Source organism: Plectropomus leopardus, chromosome 2 (genome assembly GCF_026936395.1).
Source record: "Plectropomus leopardus strain MGB_pleo_1.0 chromosome 2, ASM2693639v1, whole genome shotgun sequence".
Taxonomy (NCBI): domain Eukaryota; kingdom Metazoa; phylum Chordata; class Actinopteri; order Perciformes; family Serranidae; genus Plectropomus; species Plectropomus leopardus.
In genome coordinates this window covers 32,740,881-32,768,232 of record NC_142177.1, presented here as the reverse complement: position 1 = coordinate 32,768,232, position 27,352 = coordinate 32,740,881, and the positions used below count along the sequence as shown (strand labels likewise).

At 38.9% G+C, this 27,352-nt stretch overlaps 2 protein-coding genes across 9 annotated transcripts in view; one reads left to right on the top strand and one right to left on the bottom strand.

The window, feature by feature from the left end:
• Positions 1-647: 647 nt before the first annotated feature.
• LOC121959541 (T-complex protein 11 homolog) lies at positions 648-12,802 on the top strand. Its single transcript, XM_042508909.2, has 10 exons — positions 648-807; positions 2,246-2,336; positions 2,461-2,590; positions 2,704-2,824; positions 4,475-4,695; positions 5,849-5,985; positions 7,062-7,243; positions 8,811-8,992; positions 9,441-9,613; positions 10,656-12,802. Exons 2-10 carry the CDS (start codon positions 2,258-2,260, stop codon positions 10,886-10,888), a joined length of 1,458 nt encoding a protein of 485 aa, XP_042364843.2. The 5' UTR covers positions 648-807; positions 2,246-2,257; the 3' UTR covers positions 10,889-12,802.
• A 3-nt stretch (positions 12,803-12,805) lies between these two features.
• Positions 12,806-27,352, bottom strand: part of anks1ab (ankyrin repeat and sterile alpha motif domain containing 1Ab) — a 58,766-nt gene continuing 44,219 nt past the window's right edge. For 5 of the 8 annotated variants that reach the window (XM_088069027.1, XM_088069030.1, XM_088069023.1 and 2 more), the window contains 7 exons: positions 27,216-27,287; positions 26,828-26,911; positions 26,558-26,695; positions 23,358-23,534; positions 18,362-18,460; positions 17,391-17,488; positions 12,806-15,365 (listed from right to left, as the gene is read on the bottom strand). In XM_088069027.1, coding sequence (XP_087925153.1) covers positions 15,332-15,365; positions 17,391-17,488; positions 18,362-18,460; positions 23,358-23,534; positions 26,558-26,695; positions 26,828-26,911; positions 27,216-27,287 — 702 coding nt within the window. In that variant the 3' untranslated portion in view covers positions 12,806-15,331. Of the gene's footprint in view, positions 17,489-18,361; positions 18,461-23,357; positions 23,535-26,557; positions 26,696-26,827; positions 26,912-27,215; positions 27,288-27,352 lie in introns of all 8 variants that reach the window. The other 3 variants (XR_015774800.1, XM_088069032.1, XM_042508896.2) reach the window with 3 other exon arrangements.

Sequence of the window (27,352 nt, the reverse complement as noted above, 5' to 3'; positions counted from 1 at the left end):
TTTTTCTAATGCGCGAATTCTTCAAAGCATTTTAATTTTCAGATTTTTTGGGGCAGACTTAAACGTGTTAAACTGATTCAAAGTATAGGTAAGGTAAACAAAAAAAACTAGATGCTCGTCCACTGAAACTTAGTATCACTATCTACAAAAGTTTACTATTGAAAAATACATATGTACTGTTTGTGTTCACTGCCGATTTCATGCATATCGCTGTCTCTGCTTTCTCGAGGTTCCTGGTTAACAGGAAACGGGATATTTCCAGCTGTTCACACACGATTGTCTTGCACAATGGACCATTTTATACAAACACGCCGGCCGCTTTCCATTTTGTTTCCACTCTACTAGAATGGTGCTGCAACAAGGAGCAGGTACGATAGTTTTCTTTCAAACGCAGTGACACGCCGCCGCAGAAACACACACTACGGACACGCCCACTGTTTTGTTTTGATTTGAGAACGAGTCAAACCAAATGAACCCGCGGTCTTTTTCTGTATTCAGTACTCAAAATAATAAAAGCCAACGATTTAATATGTTTAGATCCATATTTTGTATCAAGATATAATCGTTCATACAAATTTAGCTCACATGTTAAAACGAACACAAAGTCTGTAATTTTCACCCCCCCATACCTAGAGTAGAATGGTTTAGCCCAGGTTCAAACTTGACGGTTGATGTTGTTGCAGCTGAGAGACTTTTAAACGGTACACAGACAAACGGTTATCATATTTTATTTAACGTTTCATTTTTGTATATTTTTTTTAATTTTCATTTTTAACTTTAACTTTATCACCAAAATACCAACAACAGGTAAGTTTAATTTAAATTTGTTTTTATTGTTATTGCAGTGGGGTTTCGTGCTTGTAGGCTGTTTTGTTTTCGATCATATTTTAATTAACGTTAATGTCAGGAGGTTTTTGCTGATTTAAGTAACGTGAACGCTAACTGTCGTTATCTTTGTTTTTTTCAGTGGTGAAAAGTAAGGTTAATTGCATTTTACTAATTAAAGTAATGTTACGGCACTTACTGTACAATTTTAAGGTACTCGTAAATTAAGCTACAATTGAGTATTTTCAACTTTTTTTTAGCTAACGTTAATGATATAACTACTGTCACTGTTACTTATGCGCTACTAACGTTAGTTACACTTTATTGGACTCACTTCACTGACTTTTTCAGGGTGTTTATCCAATAGAGGTTATCCTTAAGAGGCCTTGATGTAATGAAATTAATTTGATCAATATCAGGCCTTAAAAATCATTAAACAGTCTTATACTTTAATTTGTGAGGTCTTAATTAATTGGCATACACATTAGATCTTAGTTTATTTATCCATCTCTTAATTTCTTTTTGTCACAATGAGTGAAACTCTTCTCTGTGGAAGTCGACATTTCTGATGTTAAAAATCTTTAAACCTACCACTGACAGTAATAGTTAGACTTAATATTTGCACTTGTACGTGTGTTCAAAAACAAACTCACTCCAGTAACCATATTCCTACATAAAACCTACGCCTGCATGGACAACTTAAGTTATGCAGTGCTTGAAAAGAAAAAGATAATTTGCCAAATGATTCACAAACTACCCAGCAGTATTTAAGTAACGCCAAATTGGTTCCACCTTTACACTTGAATGCACCAATAAAAGCTATCATCTGATACTATAGTGTGTATTTTTCTGAAATCGGCCATTCTGCATTATGAGTACTTATACTTTTGGTGTCATTTACATTTTCATATAAATTATCAATGTATTACGTTTACTTGTAACAGAGTTTTCCTACACTACGGTCTTGTAAATTTTACTGTAGTAAAACATCTGAGTAGATTTTTTTTCCAGCTGTAAAATCATACTGTAACTGCCATGATTTCTCAGCTGTTTGATCAATAAATTGTCAGGAAAAATAGTGAAAAATGTTTGTTATAAATTTCCCACAGTTGATCAGATTTCTTTTTAATTGAACAACAGTCCTAATCCCCAGACATTCAATTTGCTATCATGTGAGACAAAGAAGAGTAGAAAATCTTCATATTTGAAGAGCTAAAATGATCAAAGGTTTGGCTTTTTTTTCCAAAAATAAAGAAAATGCTGAATTAATTGTCAAAACAGTTACAGATTATTTTTCTGTTGGTTGGGTAATTAATGAATCTATTTATCAATGCACCCCTTAATATTTTTTGTAAACATTGTGACTGATTTCACTAGGCTCTGTTGGGTTTATTAGTTACGGAGTAATTTAAATGTCTAGACTGTTGCTGAAATGCCAAATCAAAGAGACGAGGCTGCTGACGATTCCCCCGCTGACCTTCCCTGTCTGGAAAAACTTGACTCTCCCACAGGTATGGAGCTTTATTATGGCAGTTATTGTTTTCAGGCACGTTCAGGGACCATTAGTAATTGAATTATTACCACCTTGGCAGTTTTAATTATCTGAGGGTGTGTGTGTCCTGTCTATGGTGTCAGGGAGCCCACCCACCGCCTCATTATCCAGTCTGATGGAGCTGGAAAATTGTGTTTCCAACCTGAACCTCGCGCATGAGATAGTGCTGAACAGAGACTTCTGCTTCAAACCCAGGAGCCCTCCTACAGACAGGCAAGAAAAACACTCCAGCACAACTACAGTGGCCTTGGTTATTCTTCTTTCTAAAATTAATTGCGAGTTTAGTCTCTTTTGAGCTGCTTTTAAAACAGTTTTTCCTTCTGTAGCCTGGAGGGCAGAGTGACGGAGATTGTTCACAGAGCGTTTTGGGACAGTCTTCAAGAGCAGCTGAACAGTGATCCTCCAAACTACAGCCATGCTGTCATTCTGCTCCAGGAAGTCAAGACTGTAAGTGTGCATGCCATCAAATTGGAGGCATTAGCAGCCGAGGAAGAGGGTCTACTGAGACCTCTGACCCCATTCATTCTCATACGCTCTCAAGATCAAAACCAGAGTGTGCAGCAGTACGGACAGATGACACATAAACACACAGCCAACATCACGGTCTTATCAGAGCAATCTGCTGTTTACAGGCACACTGACACTGAAATAATATATATAATATGTTGGTAACAATAAAATTAGATGTTAAACAAGCAAATATTTACACTGATTTGCAGGACGAAAGAACAGAATATCTACATTGCAGAGATAGTGATATGGTTCTTTCAGTGGGTCTCATAAAATGCCATTTCATTATCGATTGAAGGAATAGTTTGACATTTTTGGGATTATGCTTAGTCGCTCCCTGAGAAAGATGAGAGGACTGATGTCACTCCAGTGTCTATCTACTGAATATGAAGCTACCACCAGTAGTCAATTAGCTTAGCTCAGCATAAATACTGGAAAGTGCTAGCCAACAAAATGATAATCTCATCATAACTCATGTGTTTAATTTATTTTTAAAAAATAGTGTTAAAATACCAATACCAACATTTGAGAGCTCACAAAAATCCAACATAAATATATGAGCATATCTTGGTCATTTAAAATTTTAAAAACATTATAACAACACTTAAATGCGGTAATTATGGGTACTGTGGGCAGTTTTCTGAAAAAGGAGAAAAGGCCAGAATTGGAAAATACACCTACCTCCTGCAGCTCTCCTCTCTCTGTCCTAAGCCCCTCCCACCAGACGACCGCTCCAGGACGTGTAGAACAGCCAATAGGATCGCCCTCTCTCTGAAATGAGCTGTGATTTACCAGAGTCTCCTCTCGCTGGCTAGATGTTTTGAAGCCTGAAAACAGAGAAGAGGAGGTGCATAAGTCTATTGTTTTCTACAAGGCTCCCGCTCCTTAAAAAGTGAACTCATTAATCTAAAAATAGGGCCTTCACTGGTATTAAATTGAATTAAATGAATCTTTCAAAAGTCTTAAAAATGCTCAAACATGGGATTTTATTAATCTTTTTCTGACATTGCATTGTAAAATCTCAAAATATTTGTTAACATAATTTTTTTGTTAAATAACTAAAAAATAAATTTTTCTTAAACCCATCATGATGTGAATCTAAGCTGTGAAATCTCACATGCAGATTGAGAAACACAAAAATCACCCAGAAAACCATCCAGAAATGCCAGATATTTCCTACTTCTGTTGGTAAACAAAATAAATACTTTACGGATAACTTAATACGTTTATGTGTTGCAATTAAAAAAGATTGTTTTTTCAACATTTGATGCAGATAATCTACCCTTTTCACTGGACAAAAAAAAGTCATGTTTTATGTTACAATAAGCATTTGGGCAAAATAAAATTGGCAACATTGGTTATTAGAAAATGAGTCCTATACTTAAATCCGAGTGGCATTAAAAAAGTCTTAAATCCCTCCTGCCTTTAGCTGTAGGAGCCCCGGTTTTCTCAGACCACATGAATTACAATATTCTAAAGGGTTGCTATGGAAGTTTTACACAGTGACACCCCAAGATAAACTGTTTACCTCAGTTTTATGGGGTAATCTGACATTAACTTCATTAATCATCTCGCATTACCTTTTAGATGCTTCAGGCCCTGCTGCTGCCCGGTCACGTCAGACTGAGAGCTCAGCTGGACGAGGTTCTGGACATGGAGCTGATCCAGCAGGAGGTCGATCATGGAGCTCTGGATCTCCACAGACTGGCAGGATACATCATTAACACCATGGCATCTTTATGTGCACCTGTGAGAGACCCAGCGGTCCGGGCACTGAGGGACCTCGAGGACCCTGTGGAGCTCCTGAGGTGAAAAGCAAGTTTTTGCCCCCATTTTTTTTTTTTTTTTTTTTACAGGTTGAGCTGAAAGATCTAAGACTATTTAAATGTGCTCAAGACTCATTTCCCTCAAATTCTGGTCACAAAGTTGTTAAAATGTGATAAAATCCATGTTAGTGAGCACCTTTCCTTCTCCAAGACAATCCATCCACCTGGCAGGTGTGACACATCAAGCTGCTGATTAAACAGCATAATTACTGCACAGGTGTGCCTTGGGATGGTCATGGTAAAAGGGTACTCTAAAATGTGCAGTTTTATCCTGAAAAAAAAAGACATTTATAGTGGTGACCTCTAGCTCGCTGGGTAGAGCATGTGTACATATGCCTCAGGCTTCTGTGGCAACCTGGGTTCAAGTCCAGCTTGTGGCCCTTTGCTGCGTGTTGTTCCCCCTTTCCTGTCTCTCTTAAACTGTAAAGGACATTTATTAGGATTTTACATGACTGGTGCTACAGAAATGCATTTTTTTAGTCACAGATAGTTCGTACATTATCATGCTGCAACATAGGTCATTGCAGCAGATGTATGGCACGACAATGGATTTTGTTATGGTATGTCTGTCATTCAAACTGCCTCGATGAAATGCACCTGTATCTGTAGCTTATGCTCATCCATACCATAACCCCATCGCCACCATGGGGCACTCTATTCACAACGTTGACTGCTTGCCCACATGACACCATACACGCCGTCAGCTATTTTCCCAGCTCAGTGTAAACCGGATTCATCTGCAAAGAGAATATAAGTAATGATACACTTTAATCAGCATCTTGATATGCCACACCTGCCAGGTGGATGGATTACCGTGCAGAACATCTCACTAAAACGTTTTTTTCACAAATTTGTGACCAAAATTTGAGATAAATAAGTCTTTAATGTGGATTAAAAAAGACGGATCATGAAATTATACCTGTAAAAGATAGGAGCAAAAATAAAAGTGTTTCCTTTAAATGTTTTGTTCAGTGAAAAAATCGAAAACAATATTAATATCAGTCAAGGGTCTGTCTGTTTTTTGAAATGTGCTATACGGTATGACTAAAATTTGCTTGCTTGCATTTGTTAATTTTTCATTAAAGCATCCCGAAAGCTGTTTCACTAAAAATGAATTCCCCTGCTGTTACCTTAGGGAGATCTTCCGTGTCTTGGGCCTGATGAAGACTGACATGGTTAACTTCACCATCCAGAGCCTGAGGCCTCACCTCCTGCAGCAGGCCGTGCAGTACGAGAGGGCCAAGTTCCAGCAGATCCTGGACAAGCAGCCGGGTGAGAAAGAGTGCTTAAATATCCAACCTGACTGCTGCACTGTGAGTGATGGACGATAAAGGTGACTTTGCGACTGTGAAATTTATGGTCAATGGAGATTTCACTTTTCAATTAAACAGGTTTTGACCCTTGTCGCTCTTAAGTACTGTCCTGCCATTTTTCAGCTTCCCGCAGAGCGAGTGAGGAGCCGCACAGCCAATCAGTGACCTCTGGCTCAGATATTCTATCTAAATGCAGCTGGCCAATCAGTTTTTCTAAGAAATGACTCTCCTTCAAACTACCTTTTGTTAGTAAATTAATAAATGAGATTAATAATGTGTAGGATGGTATTCCATGTATTTTCTCTTTATATCAGCAGTATTTAAGTCTTTATAATAAAAAAAAATACGTTTTTTTTTCCAAAGGTTATATCCTCATTTGGTAGAGATTCCATGAGAGTGAAACACACGTGCAGTAAAAATAATTACCCTTTTCAAAACCTGAGCATATTGGTTTGATTTCTTGCAAAAACAAGGAGAGAATGCAATGAGCAAGTTAACAAAATGGTCTAAAATTAGCAAGAAATTAGTAAAAAACAGCAAACAACAACAAAAAAGGAAGAACATTACTAGAAAATAAGCCAAAAATTAAAAAAAAAAAAATACTTGTATCCATTTTCAGTAACAAAGTTTAAATCTATAATTTGAATAATTACAAAAAATAGTTTTCTGGATATTTTTCCTATTTTTCTTTTTTTTTCATTTCACCCTAAAAAAAACAAACTAATTTTCAGGTCTCTTTCTTGTCACCTTTAAATCATTTCTTGTAATGTGTGGGACACTTCTTGCCAAGTTGCTCGCTGCTTTTTCCCCAATATTTCAAAAGAAATCAAACCTATTAATGCTCAGGTTTAAAGGGTTAACTGTTTTTTTCCCCATCCTCCCCAGTACTCCCCACATTACTTCCTGTTGAAGAAAACATACATTTCTGTATCACGAGAACACGTGAATCCTCTGGTAATTCAGCGGCGCTACAGCAAATCTTAATGTCTAACTGTTGTCCCTGACGTATATTTACTGTTTTTGGGTTTTTTTCAGCTGCTCTGGATGATACAACAGCTTGGCTTCAGGCAGCCGCGTCAGAAGAGGCGTCGGCCGTCAGAGCTCAGTCTGAGTCTCCCAGTCCTGACAGCCGAGGTCCTGTCAGCGCCACTGCTGTCCTCAACCGGGCCTACATGCGTCTGCTACACTGGGACCCGCAAGACCAGAAATATCCCGAGGTCAGCTGCAGCCTGTAAAACATTACATCACACTACACTTTGCCTTTCATTTGAGTGATATTTTATTGATTATGAAGCAATATTCTGCCCCACCCACACACACACACACACACACTCGTCCTCACCCTGCTGCATGTTAAAGTGTGTGACAACACATTAGAGCTCATGCAGCACCTTTTCAGCCTGATGAACTGACGCGGCCCTGTCAGATGAACTCAAGCACTCCTTCATCAACATCAGCCATCATGTTTCAAACGCGTTCATCTGAACCGATTTTAAACTCCATGTTACTTAACGCTATTAATTATATAAAAGTAGGTACAGTTAGCCTAAAAATAATATCCTCATATCAGTAAAAATTTTTAGGTGATTTGGTCAAGTTTGCATTTGTATTACTGTCACATGGAGTGGACGCTTCAGAAATTGTATCAGTTTATCTTTTAAGTTACTATCCACATGTTACCCATTACTTTTAGCTCCCAATTTATTAATTTATTTTAGACATTCATCCATTTGGCCATTTAGCTATTTAAACACTTCATCCATTACTTTTAGCTATCATTTTCAGCAATTTATCCAGTACTCATAGCTCACAGTTTCACCCAATATATCTATTACATTAAGATATAAGATTAAGATGTCTAATTTAACCATTTATGCTGTAGGCTTCTTGTAGCTCAGTGCTTTTAGCTCACAGTTTTACCTAGTACATGTATGAGTGTGATTACTTGGACATGAATAACCTGTTTATAAGGCTCTTCCAGGTTATGATCGTATTCAGGATATGATGTTTACATAAGTACAGAGAAATTGGGTTATATATATTCCCTGTATACATCCCAGGTTTTTTCAGAGTACTCCAGCGAGCTTATTCGGGTTTCTCATAAATTGAATGTGGTGTTTACATGCTTCAACTATTAAAGAGGATACTCCAAAAATCTGATCATAAACGGGATATTCATGTCAATGTTAACGCATTCAATTAATGTTTAGGTGTCTATTTTAACTATTTATTCATTAGGCTACTTTATATATTTTCACTCTTCATTCATTACTTTTATCTAACTTTTCCAACCATTTATCCATTACCTTTAGCTCACAATTTTACATATATATACATTACTTTTAGCTGTCTATTTTAACCATTTATCCATAAGAATTCTTTTTTGTTTCAACGCTTCATCTAGTACTGACAAATTTTAGCTGTTTATCCGTCTTTCTTACGTTAACTGGTTAGAACTCCATGCTCGTTTTAATTTCACACACTTTAAGTTACATGTAGTGCTCTCTGTTACAACAATAACAGAATATATAGTTTTAATCAAATTGCAATTTAAAGTGATTTCTTTTTTTCCCCTCAATTTATCGAGCTACTTTATAATCTTTCCACATGCCTCCAGGAAACTGCAAAATGAGTCCCTCAGGTAAAACTACACCTGACTGTGAATCAACTTTTTGTATCCAAAACCTAGAATGTTGTCATCATGTACAGCTGTTGGTTTTATTTACAAAGGCTCGAACGCTGCAAAATCTCTGTTAAACCATCTGACCTGACCTCTACACACAGACTGTGCTGATGGACCGAGCCCGCCTGGACGCGCTGGGCCAGCGGCTCCGGATGCTGGTCCTGGAGGCGTCGGTGCTGCTCCTGACCAGCGCTCAGTGCGGGGGCTCCGTTTTCTCCCTGCAGGGGTTTGTAGGTAAACTCAGGCAGTCCGTCACTGCCCTGCTGGAGGGCAGTCACACCAGGTAAGAGGAGAATTTGGTGATGCATGTACTGGCTGTCATGGGGAACAGGTATTGTATGAGAAGGAAACCAATGGAGGTGACAGGAGGAAACTAGCTTGTCAGAACAGATCCAGCTAACCTCATTCTTTCTATTCAAGAGAAGCCCCGTCATGATTAGTGGATAAATGTGGAACAGCAGCTTGTAAATTCGAGGACTGCTCACACTCCAAGCTGCAATAAAATGCAGCGCAGGCTACTTCTTCCTTAATCACCTTTATTAAAATGACATTTTATTTCATCTAAACCTGAGAGAGCCAGATGTTATTAAAGACCCCGATTTATTGACTTCCATGACTCCCAGGACGCTTTGCTCAACACTTATAAACGGATAATTCATAGGCCTGTGACCCAATACACATCTAATGAAGCCTGTTGGTAATTTGTCTAATGCTGTTTTCTGGTGGTGCAGGGAAGCTGACCTGAAGGGGGCGCTGCTGGGGGTTGGGGAGACAGTGCTGCAGCTGGTGACCGAAGCTGTGAGCGGCCAGGGAGGCACAGCGCTGCCTCAGGAGAGCCAGGATCTGCTGAAAGGACAAATATCTGAGCTGTGGAAGCACAACAACCCTGTCCGCACACTCATAGGTCAGACTGAACACAAGAGCGCTACACAAACAATTAACTGACGCACAAACGGGGGGAAATGGTATACGTTCACGTATTAGATAGCGGTGGTTGTTATGCAGTACTATGTAAAAGTCTTAGGCCACCTTAAATGTTATTTTAGCAAAGTTATAATGATCATACATATTTATTTCTCAGTAGTCTTTTTACTTAAATACAACCACAACATACAGTAAAAATGTACACAGTATTAAAATGCAAATATTTAAGGATAAAACAACTTCAGCATGCTAAAGTTCCAGGTATTTAGTGTGACCTCTCTTTCCAGTCAGCATGTCTTGAACTCTCTTTGGCAGACAATATGAGATTTACAATACTAATCCTCTGGTGTTTTTACACCACGCTGCATTCAGGACGTGCAAAACTAAATATTATGGAGTCGTACAACCACAAGAAAAGGAAGCTCGTATGGAAGATACATACGTGACATGTTTCACACTAAATATTGACTTAAGTCTGAAGAAGCCATGTTGGTCTGACTTTTTTAGTGTTTTAATGCATTGTACATGTTCTCTGTACACACACACATAAATATACATCCCCATTACAACAAAGCTAAAACAACAAAACGATGGTGGCTTAAGACTTTTGCACATCTTGTAGCTTAGAGAAGAGTTTTTCATTATTGATTTTTGTGCCCATTATTTTCTCAATTGAATGAAACTGTCACATCAGTCGTTTTCTCTAATCACCAGTCCAAAACCAGAAACATATTTACTTTGTTGCCATATGAAGAAAAGCAGCGAACCTTAACGTTTAGGTGCTGAAACCAGAGGATGTTTAGCATTTCCGCTCACAAAATGACTCAAATTCTTGATTATCAAAATAGTCACAGAATAATGTGGTTGATGGTAGTATATTTTAATCTATTGGAGAGAACATGCGTCATAACGTCATTTAGTTTCACATGTCCACATGGATGTTTTTAAACTTGAATGTGTGCTGCTGCAGAGAGCTGACTTCTCTCTGTCCACCCCCTCATCCCTCCCTCCATCACACATAGGAGAAAGGGTACAGGGCTTCCTCCAGGCCATGCTGCAGGGTGGCCCCGCTAAAAGGAGTCCAGAGCCGCCCGCTCCCCTCAGGCTGGTGAGCGCTGAGCTAGCCGAGCTGGGGACGGCCTTTGGGCGAATCGTCCACTTCAACCAAACTGTCTTTGGTCCGTTCTACGCACCCATCCTCAGGAAAGCGCTGTTCCCACCAGGAGAGGCCGAGACGGGGGAGGACTCACGCTAGGCTGATGGCGACCCCAAAAACCTCCTTAACATAAGCTGTTGTTGGACATTGAATGTGTCGCTATAGAGTGTAAATACGGTGAAGGAGAATGTTGAAGGGAAAAACATTTACAGACTAAAGAAAAAAAACTTGTATATTATTATTTTTCAAGTGTTTGAACAAAAGAGTCTAAATCAAAGCATAAGACAGGTTCTTAATTATGCATTTTAACTACACATCTGACTGCACAAACATTAGGAAAACCTAACTGATTGTGTGAAGCAAAATGAGGAATAGCTTTCAACTGCACAAGAGTGACTAACAGTTTGCTGTGTGTTACTGAAAAGAGAACAAGATTGTGACTATGAAATTGTTTTTTTTGAAAGGATAATTTGTTGGTTTACTTCATCTCCAGATAAACACCCTCAGGAAAAACAACCAAAGATTATGCTAATAGTTTGTAAATAATAGTTAAGTTTTAATATGTAGCCGGTTTCTGTACTCTTTTTATGTTGACAGATGTTTTTGTATAACTTACCAAAGACGGAGTGCACTTAAACTTTGTTTTGTTTTGGGTTTTTTTGCACCTGGGATGATGAACCAAATTATAGTCAGTGTTTCCCCTACAGTTCTTGATATTAGTGGAAGGTGGAGTAACAAACTTATTTGTAAATACTTAGCAAATTGATTAATATTCCATTTTTTGGCAGCCACAAAGAAATGAAACACAATTACCAAAATTCTTTGAGGATTCACTGCTGGCGGCGATGGATTTTAAATAATATTCAGGGAAAACTATTAGTGAATACAGTTATTGTGAGCTTAGGTAAACACAAAAGCAAACAGACTGAAAGCTTAAATCCAGTGCAACAGATCACTCATGTAAACTTTTAATTTTGTAGGGTTTTTTTTTTTATTACTAAAGAAAGTTTAAAGAGGGAGCTAGCATATTTTCATGTACAAAAATTAATACATAGATGTATACAGGAATACTGCCAAAATCAGTAATATGATTTGTCTGGATTAATTTGGAATTCTTGATTAGCCGACCTGAAAATGTAACCCACGTTAATCATAAAGAGTAATATGCTGTAAATAGTGAGCACTATCAAGTTGGATGAACCCCAGAAATCAGCTTTTACGCTATTTAAAAGCAAAATTATACATACCTTTAAGACAAAATTCACAGAGGGAAGCATTTTCTGAGAGTAAAAAATCCTGTCAACTTTTTTTTTAAACCTACAAGGTCTTCAGAGAATACTCACAAGACTCCTATACAATATGAATAAAATAATATTTATTCTGCTGCACCATTAAAGACATTTTTAAACATTTCCCAAACTGCAACTTGATTTACTAATCCAGGTAGTCTGAATTATCATATCTCCTTGCACTTACAGTTCGGCAAAAGAAAATACTGTATGTAAATATAAAATATAATGCAGCATTATTATAAAGTGATATAAAACATTTTATATTTTATTTGTCTTACAAATCAAACAAGCACCTGTGTCATTAACATCTTCTATTTTTGTTTGGTTGAGGAGAGTTGCAACTTGTGAAATGGATTGAGTCTCTTCCATTTTAAGCAAGTTTTTATTTATTTTTTATTCTAAATGGTTAGAGCAGTCTTCAGCAGCAGCAGTATCAATCTGGGTTTTTCAGAAGACATCAGACATTTTAGAGAATCAGATGCGTCCCTCTGTGACATGAATGTAATGTAACACTTTGGTACGCACAAACTGGGGCTAATCGTTTGTTGAGATTAGAAGTTGCACCACCCACTAATCTCTACAGCAGGGGAAACACTGACGGTTTAATTGTACCATAATTATCATGTTGTTGTATTTTGTCACTTTAAATTCTAAACGGCTGGTGTAACTTTTTTTCTCTCCATTTAACTTTTTAACCATAAAAAAATCAATGCTGACAACAGACTTGAGAGGGATTCTTTTGTCATTGTATTATTTAATTTTTCATTAATATAATATTGCTTTGAAATTTGAAACAGTATCACATTTTCATTGACAAACCATACTCTGTCCACAAACATGGGCAAAGCATTGTATGCTGGTACAGTTTTTTTTTTAATATTTCTCTACATTTTGTTACATTTCTGTTCACCCTCAAAACCTCCCACAGTTTCTATCTCCATTAGACCTGAATCAATAGAAATGCTCGTTAATGATCTCTATCATTAATGGTCTACAGTGCTCTAAACATTACAGTACCTACATGACAAGATCAGAGGGTCACACAGAGGCCAGTAAATAGACTTGACCCTTTCTGACTGACCTCTTTCAATACAGGAGTGATACACAGGTCCTGTTTATCCAGTGACAACAAGTTACCTCTCGTCCGTGTGTTGGGGTTCATATCAGGGGCAGTGGAGGAGCGGGGGATATACAGAGTGAGATCTAAATGTTAGAGTAGTGCCGGTTGGCCCTGCAGGTTGCATAAGGCTTACCTCTCATTTTCTCCCTCTCTCTCTCGCTCTCTACCTCTTTTCCACTGCTCTGCCCACTAACTCAACACACACATCCGCTGCTCCCCTTCAACTCACAGCTTGGTATCCGGAAACTTGAACGCTGGGGTGAGCTACACAAGGAAAACACCAATGTTAAAAAAGACTGGTACATGCACAGCCAAAAGATCATGCCACCAAAACTTGCTTTAAATAGCTGCTGCTCATTAAAGTGTAATGCTTTTTTATATTATGCATCCATAGTAGAGCAGGTTGTCTTGGTGACACACAAAATGGAAGATACATACGTGACAAGATGTTGGGAGGGATGACGACGATGGAGGGATGAGGGTGAAATCGCTGTATAAGCGTGTAACAAAGAGGGGGGGGAACATAAAAAGCAGATGAGTGAGAGGAGACGAGACACTGCTACAGTACATACAGAGACTGCTCAGGCCAAGTGCATCAAAAACACAAAATAAACACTGCCAACATGCATCGTCAGTGGAAGCTAACAGTTAACAGTCAGAACAGAGTGGCAATGACAACAGCCACGGTACCGCACACAAACCGGTTACATCTTAACAGTCAGTCTCCAGACACACCGTCTCCTGGAGCTCAATACCTCACGTCTCCCGCAGCACACAGAAACAAGGACAGTGGACAGTGATGTAACAGCAGCAGTCCAAACTCCCATGAGGACAGACAGAAACAAGGCATACAGCACGCACAGTAGGTAGTGCACACAAGGCGGGAGGGGGACCCACAGATATGTGTCGACTCTACGATGAGCATTTTTGAGTCACAGTGCAGGAGGAAAATTCTTCTTTAACAAAAAAGCACAAAAAAAAAACTGTGTCATGTTCTCAGCATAGCAAATCCATTCGCATTAACACCAGAGCAACACTTAGATTTGGCTCTTTTAATGTTGTGGAATTAAATCTTTTCACCGCCGTTTATTTTCAAGTGACACACTTTGCATGTACTGTACCTAATTCTAAATTGGTGTGAAACAGCGTGGATACCTACCCATGTAATCATGATAATAAGATGCTATGTTGGGAAATGTGCGCCAAATTGTGCTCCAGGCTCATTAATATACAAATGAAATTGTGTCGAGGATGTTTACCAAAATTGTAAAATGTGGATCCAATGCCAGCACACTCAGTCCTTTTTTTGTTGGTTTTTTTTTTTGGTAGTATTCTCTTTGTGTTTTTTGCCTCTGGTTGTATCAATATTGGGATCCTTCACGATCCCATCGTAAATCACTCTTTCCCAAAATATTTCAATCAGCCCGTCTATCAAAAAGTATCACAAAATGCTCTACTGTCCTATTTGCACCGTAAGAAATGAAAAGGTATTAAAAGGGATAGTGCCACGTTTAACACAGTGTTGTTGTTTTTTTTAAATTGACAAGAAGATGCTGTGATTTGCAGTCTCTCTGCGCTACCATGGATGCTGAGAGACTGCGGACAGGGCAGTACAAAGGCCAGAGCAAAGACTCTCATCTGGACAAAACTGTACCATCATAAGAACATCCCAGCCAGTCACAGTCAGTTTAACACACCAGAAAATCAGAAGTGTCGTCTTTTTTTTTCTTAGTTTTTTTTTTTTGTCTTTCCGAAGCAGGGGGGAGGCGTGCATTTGTTGGGTGGTGGTGTTGGTATTCAGGGAGGTCGGGGGAAAGTGGGAGCTTTAGTTGATTATAGATAACCGAAATGACGTAAGGCTGTTGTCCTCGGTATAGTGTAGGAAAGTGTCCTCCTGTGTGTGTTTGTAGGTGTGTGTGTGTGTGTACGAGGGTTCAGTTCTTGGTCCGTTTGAGTTCAGACATCAGTGATGGATTCGTGACCAATCCATCGTGTTGTTATGAGTATTGTACAAATGCGTAGAAAAGAAAAAATAACAGGTTGTTTGCTGCATGTTGCTGTTTTTGTCTTTCTTTGATTAAATAGTCCGTCTTGCATCCCATGCTAGCAAAGCAGCCTCCTCATAGTGCCTCACAGTGGTAGATGCCTGGTAAGACAGGACAGGCTAAAGATGGAGAAAGAAAAAAAATTATAACTGTCTGGAGGCAAAACAATCCAATAATTCAGTGAGTTAAAAACAAAAAAAGTGACGTTGAAAAAACGAAAAAACGAAGCATGCTTTTTTGTTTCTTCACAGACTTGGAATCTAAATCTTCAATCAGTGCGATATCAAAAGGGCACGTTAAAGGAAGGAAAAAGTGGCAAATATTCTGATTTGCTTTCTTGTCAAGAAACAAAATCGATAGAATTCACACAGAAAACATGAAGCTACTGCCAGCAGACAGCTAACTTGAGTTTTCACAAACACTGCCGACAGATCGAAACAGCTAGCCTGGTTCTGAGTGAAGGTTAATAAAAAAATGTCCAAGTACGAGCACCTCTTAATCTCACAAATTAACATATTATATCTCATTTGTTCAGTGTTTTACAGGGGCTATCCTGGTAACTCGATTTCTTCTTGGACAGAGCCAGGCTAACGGTTTCCCTCTGTTTCCAATGTTTTTGCTCTTTGTTTGCTCGTTTACGTATCAGCCGAATGCCGGCTGTAGCTAGTATATTTAGTGTACAAACGTGAAAGTGGTATCAATATTTTGATATAACTCTCTGCAAGAAAGCAAAAAAGTGCTATTCCCAAAATGTGTGACTTAACAGTTTAAAGGCATATTTCACCCACAAAATGACCTTTTGCATATCAATTACTCATCCTGTTACGTTGAATTTGTGACCAAAACGCTTTTTTATGTGTTTCTCCTTGGTAAACAAGTATCCAAAAAAGGAGATTTTTGTTTATGAATGTAAAGTATGCGTGGGCCACATTGAACAGCAAAACTATATCAAAACGTGATTAAGACTCTTGCACAACTTGTGCAGTGTAATTGTGCAGGTCTCACTTTTTCAGTCGTATGCTCAGTACTTCCCAAACACATGAATTTACACTAAAACTTCCCTTTTTAAAACACTTTGGTACAAACAGTCTCGAGCATAGATGAGTAGCACACCTGAGCAAGTGCATGTGAACTCTGCTCTTTGGCTTGCACAAACAAAGTTCAAACGCCTGCCTGTGTGCGCTACTCGTGAGCAGAAGTGTTTTTTTTAAATAGTAAGATCTTAGCAAAATACATGTGTTTGGAAAGTACTGAGCATATGCCAGGATAAATGAGACTTGGATTATACTGCACGTCTTTTGAGAGTTTGTATCCAGATGTTTTGGTGTTGCTTTACTGCTGCCAAAGATGGACCATTTTTATTTCAATTCAAGAATTTTCTCTTTTTTTGGATTCTTTGTTCACAGAGGAGACATGCGAGGAAAATGTTCTTTACAACGTAACACTGGTTGAGTAAGTGATGCACAAATGGCCATTTTATGTGTGAAGAATTCCTTTTAAGACACTGGCCCTTTTGGTATTACCCGTAACTTTGTAATTTAATCAATATTATACACCTGACCCTCCTGGAAATTAAACTAAGCCCAGGGGAAGTCTAGATACAGAGCAAAATAAAAAATGAACATGCTCGTTTTGCCTGCAGTCAATCAATTTAAAGAATGGCCTGAAAGAAGAAGAATAAAGATGCAACCTCTGGGAGCTATCGGGGATTTGGAGGCAGATGCAAGTTGTCAGGAGGAGGAGGATGAGGAGGAAGAGGCAGTTTGGTTGAGAGAGCAGGGCCACTGTAAAATGAGATCAGTCCAGGATCATCCGTTCCAGGGCTCCGCCATTGGCTGCAGCAGCAACAGGCGAGGGAGGCTGCCAGGGGTGTTGGGGAGGCACGGGAGAGCCGCAGGAGTGTTTTGTCATGGCGGGTAAAGAGGTTGGTGTGGGTCGCTGGGCAGGGCAAAGGAGGGTGCAGGAGTAGGCAGCCCTGAGGGATGCTATACCATCACAGTGAGAAGGCACGGGGCTCGCATGTATATAAGTGTGTGTGTGAGAGAGTTAAATAAAGAACCGGATGCAGGGGGGAGGGGGGAAGTACGAGGGGGTGCAGAGGGGCGGCTGTGGGGATCCGGCCTCAGAATATGGTGGTCTCGTACTTGGTGCTGACGGGGCGCCTGTGGGAGTCCCGCTGGTCCAAGAGCCAGGTGGTGCTGCCCAGGGACTGCATGTCTGCGTCCATCTCCAGGGGGTCGATCTGCCGAAGGGGGGAGGGAGGGAGGAGGGACGAGAGGAGGGCGTGAGACGGGCGGCAGTGGAGGGCCATTGCGCCACACTGACAAGTCCTCAGCTCACACACGTGCATGTGGATTAGAGGTACAGTCCAGTGATCATGTCATAATCACAGACACTCAGGGCTCAATCCACAACATGGATGATGTCTGACAGGAAACACACTCTGTAACGGGAGCAGTAAAACCAAAGCTACGACCCTCTGGGAGTTAGAAAACACACTGATTAATCGTTCAAAAAAAGCAACATGTGCTCGACACCAAACATGAGTGCTACTGTCACAATAAAAGCAGTCAAAACACACTGATTTATGCTGATTTACTTGGAGCTGATTATAAATTTTAAATGGCTAAAATGATATCAAGATAGGAATTTGGAATTTTTAAATCCACTGAATACGGCAGACATACTCAGTTTGACGTGTTTAAAAAGTAGAGATACAAAAAAAGGAGAAACGGCTTAAAACCATCCAACAGAGACAACCAACCATCTTGTTTACAAACCCTCGCTGACACAATTAAGCCAACAGTCCTCACAGAAGCTTATACAGAGACGGTAAATCACATCAAGAAAGCCTCTCTTCCCTGAATGTGTTTAGCCACACAGCTAATTGCATCTTAAACTCTAAAATGTAAGATGAAGATGAGAGATGGGAAAGTAAAGGGATGAGGAGAACGTTAATGGTTGAAGTATTAAGAACCACAAAACGAGAGCACCAAGTGCACCGCGGCACCCCGACGACGACAACAACAACACAAAGAAAAGAGGGGAGGGGCTGGTGTGTAAGCAGATGTGTGTGGTGATTACAGGTTGAATAGAGGAAAGGAAAGAGAAGGACCTGGACTCCAGGGCTAACAGAGTGCAACGGGAGGAAGGAAGGACGGTGGGTAGTACACGTGTGACAGTGACAGCAGCGGCATTCGAGCAGAGGGGCACCCTGGGAGGCAGGAGGACCAAGAAGACAAGAACAAAGACATGTTAAAAAAAACGAGAGAAAAAAGAGGGACAGAGCATTTAAAGAAATATTACACTGCTGGAAAGATGGTCTTTTCAAAGGCTGTCTTCTTTTACTGTCTGCAGTAAAAAGACGCAATACTTTTGACGTTGGTGCTACATGACCAGAGGAAACAGAGGAAAGGGGCTGTGGCATAAACACTCCAGCTGGTGGGTGACATGGTGCAAGTTTTTTGGTTTTGACACAGGAAACAATAAACAGGAAACAACCTCCAATAACAGTGAGACAGTAAGCTGAAACATGTTTCTGCAAACATTTTAAGCGAGAAATATGCAATGCAGAAACAGCATCATGGTTCATCTGACAAAAGAAGACGTATGCAGCTCCTTTACTTCAGTAAAAGTACTTATACCACACTGTGAAAATACTACTACAAGTCAAAGTCCTGCATTGAAATGGTTACTTAAGTAAAAAGTAAGACAGTATAATCAGGAAAATGTGCGAAAAGTACTAACAGTAAAAGTACACATTGTAGAAAAAATAAAATAAATAAATAGAATAATTAATCAAATTAACAAAAAACAACCTCAAATTATTTTAAAGAAATATTAGAACATGACTTAAATGTTCTTCAAAATGTTTTTTCTTTAAATTAATTTTCTGTCGACTGATTTATCAACCGATAGTTTCAGCTGTACTTGTATACACTGTTTGTCAATTGTAAATATAACAAACCATCATATTTCAGAGACTCTCATGTTTCATGCAAAAAAAAATTGTAGGGTAACTAGTAGATGTATAGAGTAACTAGTAGATAAATGAAGTGAAGTTAAAAGTGCAATATTTCCCTCTGACATGTAGTCGAGTAAAAGTATAAAGTGGAACAAAAAGAAAGTAAGTACAAGTACCTCAAATTTGTATTTAAGTACAGCACATCAGTAAATGTGCTTAGGTACATTCCACCACTGATATTTGATCAGCACTGCATAGTTTTACTGTGCAGTGCTGATTTACCAGTTTCAGAAGACATTTTGGGCAAGACGTAGGCAATACATTAACAGAATCTTGATTTGTATTTGATCAGTGCTGGTAGGTTTTACCGTTTGATTCGAGTTTGAGAAAGAGAGAGAGAGAGAGAGAGATATCTGCCTTCAAGTGATAATGCAGTGGGATATGCAGAGTGGAAGCTTAGGCCATGTTAACAGGTATCAAATAATTAACTGGATTGTTTTCGCTGCAGGATGCATTGATTTGGTTGATTTACTTTAATGTGAAATGAGACACCCACAGGGTTACTCTGCTGCATCATATTGCCTCTGGCACAATGAGGTGTTCATTTTAATCATTTTTAAAACTAGTGTACCCTTTTTTGACAGTTCTATATAGTTTTTACCAGTTGAAGGACCACAAAGCTGTACATACAGAAAAATAAACAGACCAGCCACACAGAAATATGGTAGAGCTGCTGTTCAGTGTAGAAGCTTCAGTTGATTATAATGGACATATCCTGCTGCCGGCATGCTGTGGCAGATGTGTCAAACTGCGTCTGTGCCCCATGTACTTTTATACAGAAAGATTCCTCTACTTCTTGGGTTCTTGTAAAAGAAAGGTTCCTCAGATCAGTTAAGTATCCTCTTTATGACACATTAAGGAGACCTTTTAAAGTATTTCATGTGCACAGCAATGATTTAAACCATGGTCAATATGTTGAAACCCATTTTTCCACCAAGTTTATAGCCATGTGATGTTTTAGGGCCCATTCTTACAAACAGTGCAAAGCGGCACACAGTGCTAGTTTTAGACTGATGCAGTTGTCATTTTCAAGGCCAGCGTCCGCACTAAGTAGCAAATGCACTAGTGCCCAGATGGGCACCCATTGGCATGTAGGTCTTAAAATATAGTATTGTTGGCACACTGCCTTTTTTTGAGGCAGCAGAAAGCAACCAACACCGACCAACAAAAACTTGGTCTTAAGTCAGAACAGCATAGTTTTTTCCTGCAATTTCAAGGTACTGGTTCACAAAGCACGTACACTCTGCTTGTTACACACACAGGGACGTAGGGACGGGTTGTGGGTGGGTGAAATAATAAAATACCATTTATGAGGAAAATATTAATTAGGTTATCTAAAAGGTGAACACAGAAAAGAGCAGCGAAGAGCTGCAGAGCTGCTGTAAGACTCCTCATTAAGGGAGACGCTGTGTGCAGCAATACACGAGGAGCAGCCAAACTTCATTGATTATTTCAGAAGCTAAAAGTTTATAACCACAGTTTTTAGTTATGCTGCTCAAATGTCTCACAATATTTGCTGCAGTGTTATTACTCTTCTTACTGAATTACAAATACGGCTCGCTTCTCCATTTTACAGCATCCACCAGGTGCAGGCATGCCTGGCTTTTAAAGGAAATGGGAGATAACCATGATTGATTCAATTTATGTTAGGCCCAAAACAGACTTATGACTAATTAAGGGACTAAATACAATCCCTTTGTCCCTTGCGCCTTACTTTGCACCCCTATTATGCCTTGTTTAACTGGCATAAGTGGAGATGGAAACCCTCTTAATGCACATGCACCATGTACTTTAGACCATGCACTAAAGATCGTTTAAATATGGCCAATAGTCTTTGAAACCTAAGTCCTAAAATTAGTGGGTAAGACAGTTTTCTTGATTTCAGACATCAGTATCTCCACAGTGGCTGAACAGATCTTTACCACTCAAACTGCATTTGAAATGACCATCTCCTTTCATTTTATTTTGCTATTTGAACCGTGAAGACAGCTCTCACCAGTCTCTTACAGCATTGGTTTATATAAAGAGACACATGCTCAAAACTCAGCACAAGGCTAGACTAGGCCCTCGGGAACATAGGACCCTGAGAACAAAAGGACAGCCCCCTGGATGCTACAGAGTAACTTAAACTCTGTCATTTTCTGTACTGGAGTATTCTCCAGCAACTCCAGCCAAAGTTAACTGAGCTTTATGAGCATCACGTTCGTCCTCATCATAACAGCTTTTTTATTGCAACATTAAAGTGAGAGCTTTGTTTGAAAATATGAAAAAGTATGTCAGCTAAGCAGCCAAATAGGGTTACATCAACAACGGTTTAATCTTACTTTGTTCAGAGTTCCATTTAAGACTTTTTATAAATTCCAATTGGAATTATGTTTAAGACAATTTTCTAATGATCAAAATTGAAGAATGACAATTTTATTTTGTCCAAATGTTTATTGTAACATAAAAAAATACTTTTTTTCTAGTAAAAATCTAAGATTATCTATATCACAAAAACAGTTGTTTTTAGAGCAACTGGCCTGTTTTCTGGGCAATTTTGTGTTTCTCAATCTGCGAATGAGATTCCACTCCTTGGACTCCCATCATGATGAGTTCAAGAAAAGGAATTTATTAAATTATTGAACAAAAAAATAGATGTTACCAAATATTTTGAGTTTTTACAATGCAATGTCAGAAAAAAAAGATAAATGAAATCCTATGTCTGACCATTTTTAAGACTTTTGAAAAATTAATTTAAGCCAATTTAATACCACTTAAGGCCTTATTTTTAAATGAATAAGACTTCTTAAAGATCCGGAGGCAACCTTTTGTACCATAGGGGTGAGAGCCAAAGGGGCAGCATTAACATTTTGGATTAAAATGAAATATATATCAAATAAAAGCTCTTTTTTGGCAAATTCAAGAGTAATTCAGAATTATTTATCAAAAACCAAAAGACTTAACACTAAATACACTGGACTGTTTGGGGACAATAAAGGTGAACATGTGTTAAATAAATGCCAAATATTATTCACCAGTATAATATCATCCATATGTTCATGTGGGTTTAACATTTAGGAGTTAGCAGCTACAACAGCTAGATATGTTCACTTTTGTCTGAAATTAAGAACTCATTATCTCCGATAATGTTTTAAATATTACAAATAATTCAAAGAGGTAACGCTGTCATCATTATCCCTGTAAATTGCTTATGTGCTCAGCAACAGTAACTAGAGGAGGTTGATGGCTAAGCGAGCTGTCAATTTGCCCTTATGGAAAATTAAAAAATAAGAAACCTGTACGGCTGTCACGGTCTGTTTAAACCAGCTAGATTTGGTAGCCTTCACACAGCAATAAAAAGCATTAAAACAAATTGCAGCAGATAGGAGTCCCCCCCGTCTCATTTAAAACTTAAACAACCAGCCAGACTCATTATGCAGCTCTGTGATTACTCCATATATTATCCTTACAGGCAGGTAGTAAAACAAAGTGATTTGTGCCTCTGCATAAGCATGTGGTCTCACAGTGAGCGTGCTCCCGGCTGTGCAGCTCTCTCAGGTGACAGTGATCACTGAGTGCTCATTATATGCAGCCTGAGAGGTCAATGCATCAATGCGTAGCTCAGGGTATACGTCAACATATATGCAACACAATTAATCAATAGCGAGGAAGCAGCGGATGGGCCCAACCAGCGCGGCTGAGTCCTCAGAGAAGTCCCAGAGGAAATTATATACCCGCCTGTAAGCAACAAATAAAACAATTCATTCATCATGTTTCGCATATGCACAAAAAAAAATCTTCGCTGATCTGAGTGAGTCAGAGTTGAGGGGTGGGCGAGATGAAATTGGTTGCAAAGTAATGACTCATCACTTTCTACCACACACACAGCAAATCTTCCTTTGTAGGTGGCCCATTGGGGATTCAGTGGCGGGGAAAAGTCGGTCACGAGGTCTGTGTACCTTTTCTGAATTATGATTGTACAACGGCACGTTGCTTCTCCTCCCTCTGTCCTCTTAACAAAGTAGAGCAAATTCAACACTCACACACACTCAGAGATAACACACACTCAACATGTTTCTCTGAGGAGTTGTGGGGTGGTACTCACTGCTGATCTCCGCATGCTGCTCCACGACTGAGATACAGGACGGCTGGTTTTGGTCTCTATGACCTCTGAGGTCAGAGATGTAGGTGGGACATAGTGCCTCGCCCTCGACTGCATCGCCATCTGATAGGCCACCTCGAACGCCTGTCCCAGTGTTAGGATGATCTCATAGGTCTGTGTCTGTGTGAATGGAAAAAAAGTGTGTTAAAAATCCACAGACACTGACATAAAGTCAGGCCTTGGTAATTGACCTTTTCCCTAAAGGCAATTTGACTTGTCATAGTAGGGAAAGCACAGGTGAAATCTATAACATTAATGATGGCTCAGCTGCATTAGGTGTCCCAGTAAGCTTTTGCAGTCAGCCAGCATGAACAATACCAGGAGCTCCCCTAAGCAGAATGCAGTTATCATTTATGTCATTGAATCCAGCTGTGCTTCTCCTACTATGACATGTCAAAGTAAAAAAGGTCTACTGTGACGGCCCCCTGCTGTTTCTGTGCTACCTCCCTTCAGGGCTACAGACCTGGGACATGCTCAATCTGAAAATGGTGTGGATTTTGAAAATTTTTTTGGGTTGAACAACATGTTTCCTTAAAACTATGTAAAGTGGTGTGAAACAGGCTTTAAGGTACGTTTTCTCTCACTTGGCGTGTGTGTCAGAGGTTTTACCCAATCAGCAGCTACATGTATATTTTTTATTATTCTTTCTAACTGAACCTTTATTTATACAGATAATCTCACTGAGACACAGGGTAATATTCTCAAGAGAGACCTGTTTTGGACAACATAAAAAAGTAATATAATATAATATAATATAATATAATATAATATAATATAAATTCTAGTGGATCTTTAGTTCTTACATGCATTTTTTTTCACACTTTCTTTTGCAATGTAAATGTTTGTTTGTGTGCGTGTGTGCATGACATACCATTAAATTCCCTGACAACCTTTAGTAAAAACTATAGCTTGGACTATCAAAATCTGCTGTAAGTACATTTTCATGACTTCTGACTCTGTAACTCTAAACCATTAAAACAGTTATTTTATTGGGTTTGTAAATGTGTGTTTTCAACCATTTGTTGAGCATCACAAAATAAACATTGCACAGCACACACACATGCTGCTCTTCCCATTGTTTGGATAATTATATGGTATAATTATCCTTTGGCTCTTGTTTGAATATCACATTTTTAGAGAAAAGCAAAAGCTGTTTTTACATGACATTCTGCCACATGGTGCAGCTGTGTTAAATACGAACATGTATTTTAAAATTGTATTTTGGTCTTGTGAAAGCTTTTATCATCTCAGCTCAGTTTTCCTGCAGTTAACCGACACTCCACAGTGATTCATCTGCCAAAGAGAAAAGATTGTCCTCGACCTTTGCAGAAGCTGAGACACAAATTACAACATAATCTGTGACTGTATATAGAAATGCCATGCATAGCGGGAGTGGAGGTTTAATCAAGCCATTTGATGAGCCAATCAAGGAAATAATGTCCACAAGATGCTACATGCAGTTTTGACTGCAGGATACCAGACATCCCAAGAGGGACACCTTTTTTTTCCAATGATGAATTTCACAAAAGTCAAGAATTATAGGAAGATGGATTGTATCAAAAAGTTAAAGTTACACTATAAGCTTATATCTGGAGCTACAGTCATATTTATATTATCAAGCACACAACTGAACACAAAACTATTTTTTCTCTCAATTGCTTACACACATTAAGGAAATTCATGGGTCGCCTTAATCTAATGATCACACCTCCTTAGCATTATCTGGTGAGTGGATGAACTCCTTTTCATTGCTTTCACACGATTTTCTTTGAGTTTTAACACATTTGTCAAAATAGTGAACACACTTCTCAAAGAGAAACACCAAACCTGACTGAATTAGCTTGTCAACATTACAAACATGTAGCAGCTGCGTTTTAAAAATTGCTATCAATGCACAATTCAGCGTTAAATATTCAACTTAAAACAGAGATCAATACAGGGCTCAACAAAAAGGATCGCCAAGGGAGAGTCAAATGCCAGTAAAGGCTAAGGCTGGTGAAGCCCAGTAATGCTCACTAGCATGACTGGGCAAATGTTAAAAAAAAAAAAAAATCAAACTCATAATTTTTCCAGAGCTGGTGATGGCAGTAAGGAGCGAGCCATCTCCTATTCATCTCTGCTGAGATGTGCACATGCACAGTACCAGTCGGGAACTCACGAAAACATGGCAGTCGGTAAATACAAAGTTTATGAGCTGAAGCCCACGCAACAATTTCAATTACCCAGAAAACAGGTGTTTACTTGGGTATTGTCAGGTGGTGTAGACAAAACTTAAGCTATGAAATGTGCAGTTTGCCGAGGTTTGAGAGTGAGGTGGATAAAAACAGGGTTCTTTGTCAAAGGCTTGTCTAGTTTACGAGAAAGGTCATAGCATGACAACGAACTTAAGCCCTTTTTATTTGATAACCGCTAACAAATGAAAAAATTCGTTAGGGTGCTAGTAACTTTGGGCAAGTAGATTTTTCACCCACTTGCCCCTTAAAAAGTGAAACAAACATCAACGTTGAACCCTGCAATCGACTGAAGCTCACTGAATATTGAGCCCTGTGATTTTAATTTCTTACCGTTTAACATGTAATGCGGGAAAAAATAACTATAACATGGAAAAATTTGTTTTTTGTGAGAATCTTTGCCATTTTGTACACATCAAAACACAGGTAAAAAAATGTTGATGGGCCCCTGTTTACAATGTCCTTTACAGTTGTATTTAGTGATACAATAACAGCACTAAAATATTTTACAAATTTTATAGAGATTTCAAATACTTTGACAGTATAGTACAAGTATAGCATGGTGTCTGTGGTAAAAAAAAAGGAGTCAGTACTGTAAGAGTGCTACACAAAAGTTGAAATGAGGGATGCAGAGATTGATATTGATAGCTGTAGTTTAAGTTTTTACTGTTAAACAAGAAAACTCACAGTTTCAGTCTAGCACATATTGTAGGTTTTGTTGAAAATGTTGTTGTTTTGATGGGTGTGTGACAGGTTTCGAGAAGGTGTTGTCATTTTGCAAACAACATCTGCTGTTTGTGTCATTTTGTCTTCTGTTAAGGGCTGTGTCTGAGCTGTTTTGAAAACTGTGAATGGAAAAATGCGCCGAAGCAATCGAGAAAAACTGTACCAAGAAAGCTTTGTATTACTCACCACTTCCACAGTGCTGAAGACATGACAGAAGTGGTGGCCACTCTTCAGATCCTTGGTAATGTAAGCAAAAGTGCAGAGGTCATCTGGGTCCTGGGCGGCACATGAGATGTTCCTGATCTCATGCTCCGCAACTATAGTCTAATGGAGAAAGGAAGGAAATGAGTGCTTACTGGAAATCAACCACTAATGAAGGCTGAGAGAGTTGCCTGCAATGTTTGGGTTGGACCGATCGATGTACACAGAGACACACAAACATAACTCTCCCATTACCTTCGTGGCTGCATCGATGAACTTGACCCCTCTATAAGTAATGGACAGTATGACGACCGGACCCTTTCTGGAGTCCTTTGATTTCTGCAGTGAACACAATAAATATATGGAACAACAAAACACAGTTTTTCATGCACTATAAATGTAACAACAGAAAAAATGAATGTACGAGAATGTGCTCAGGCTGAGAAAAGGTTTTAGTCTGTTGTATTTCTCTGCAGTAACCCTGTCATTTCATGCCTGACATTTTCATTGTTTGATTGCTGGAGTTTATTTATTTTTTTATTTATCACTTTCAATCAATAAAACACTTGTGTTTTTCTTCAAAATGTCAGAGCCAATTAAATGAGAAGTAACAGTACTTTTAAACCTTTTCAGTAATACTTACTCTAATTTTAGCACAGGCATCTTGTGTGGACTCAATCCCTCGTAGATCCCTGATTATCATTGATCCTAGGTACTAGGAGAAAATAAAAATCCAACCACAGGCTACATGTCAAATACACAGCACAGGATGGAGATACT

Coding starts and splice junctions, on each gene's coding strand:
- LOC121959541 (XM_042508909.2), top strand. CDS start 2,258: ATGCCAAATCAAAGAGACGAGGCTGCTGACGATTCCCCCGCTGACCTT. Junction 4,696..5,848: donor GACCCTGTGGAGCTCCTGAG/GTGAAAAGCAAG, acceptor CTGTTACCTTAG/GGAGATCTTCCGTGTCTTGG. Junction 7,244..8,810: donor AAGACCAGAAATATCCCGAG/GTCAGCTGCAGC, acceptor CTCTACACACAG/ACTGTGCTGATGGACCGAGC.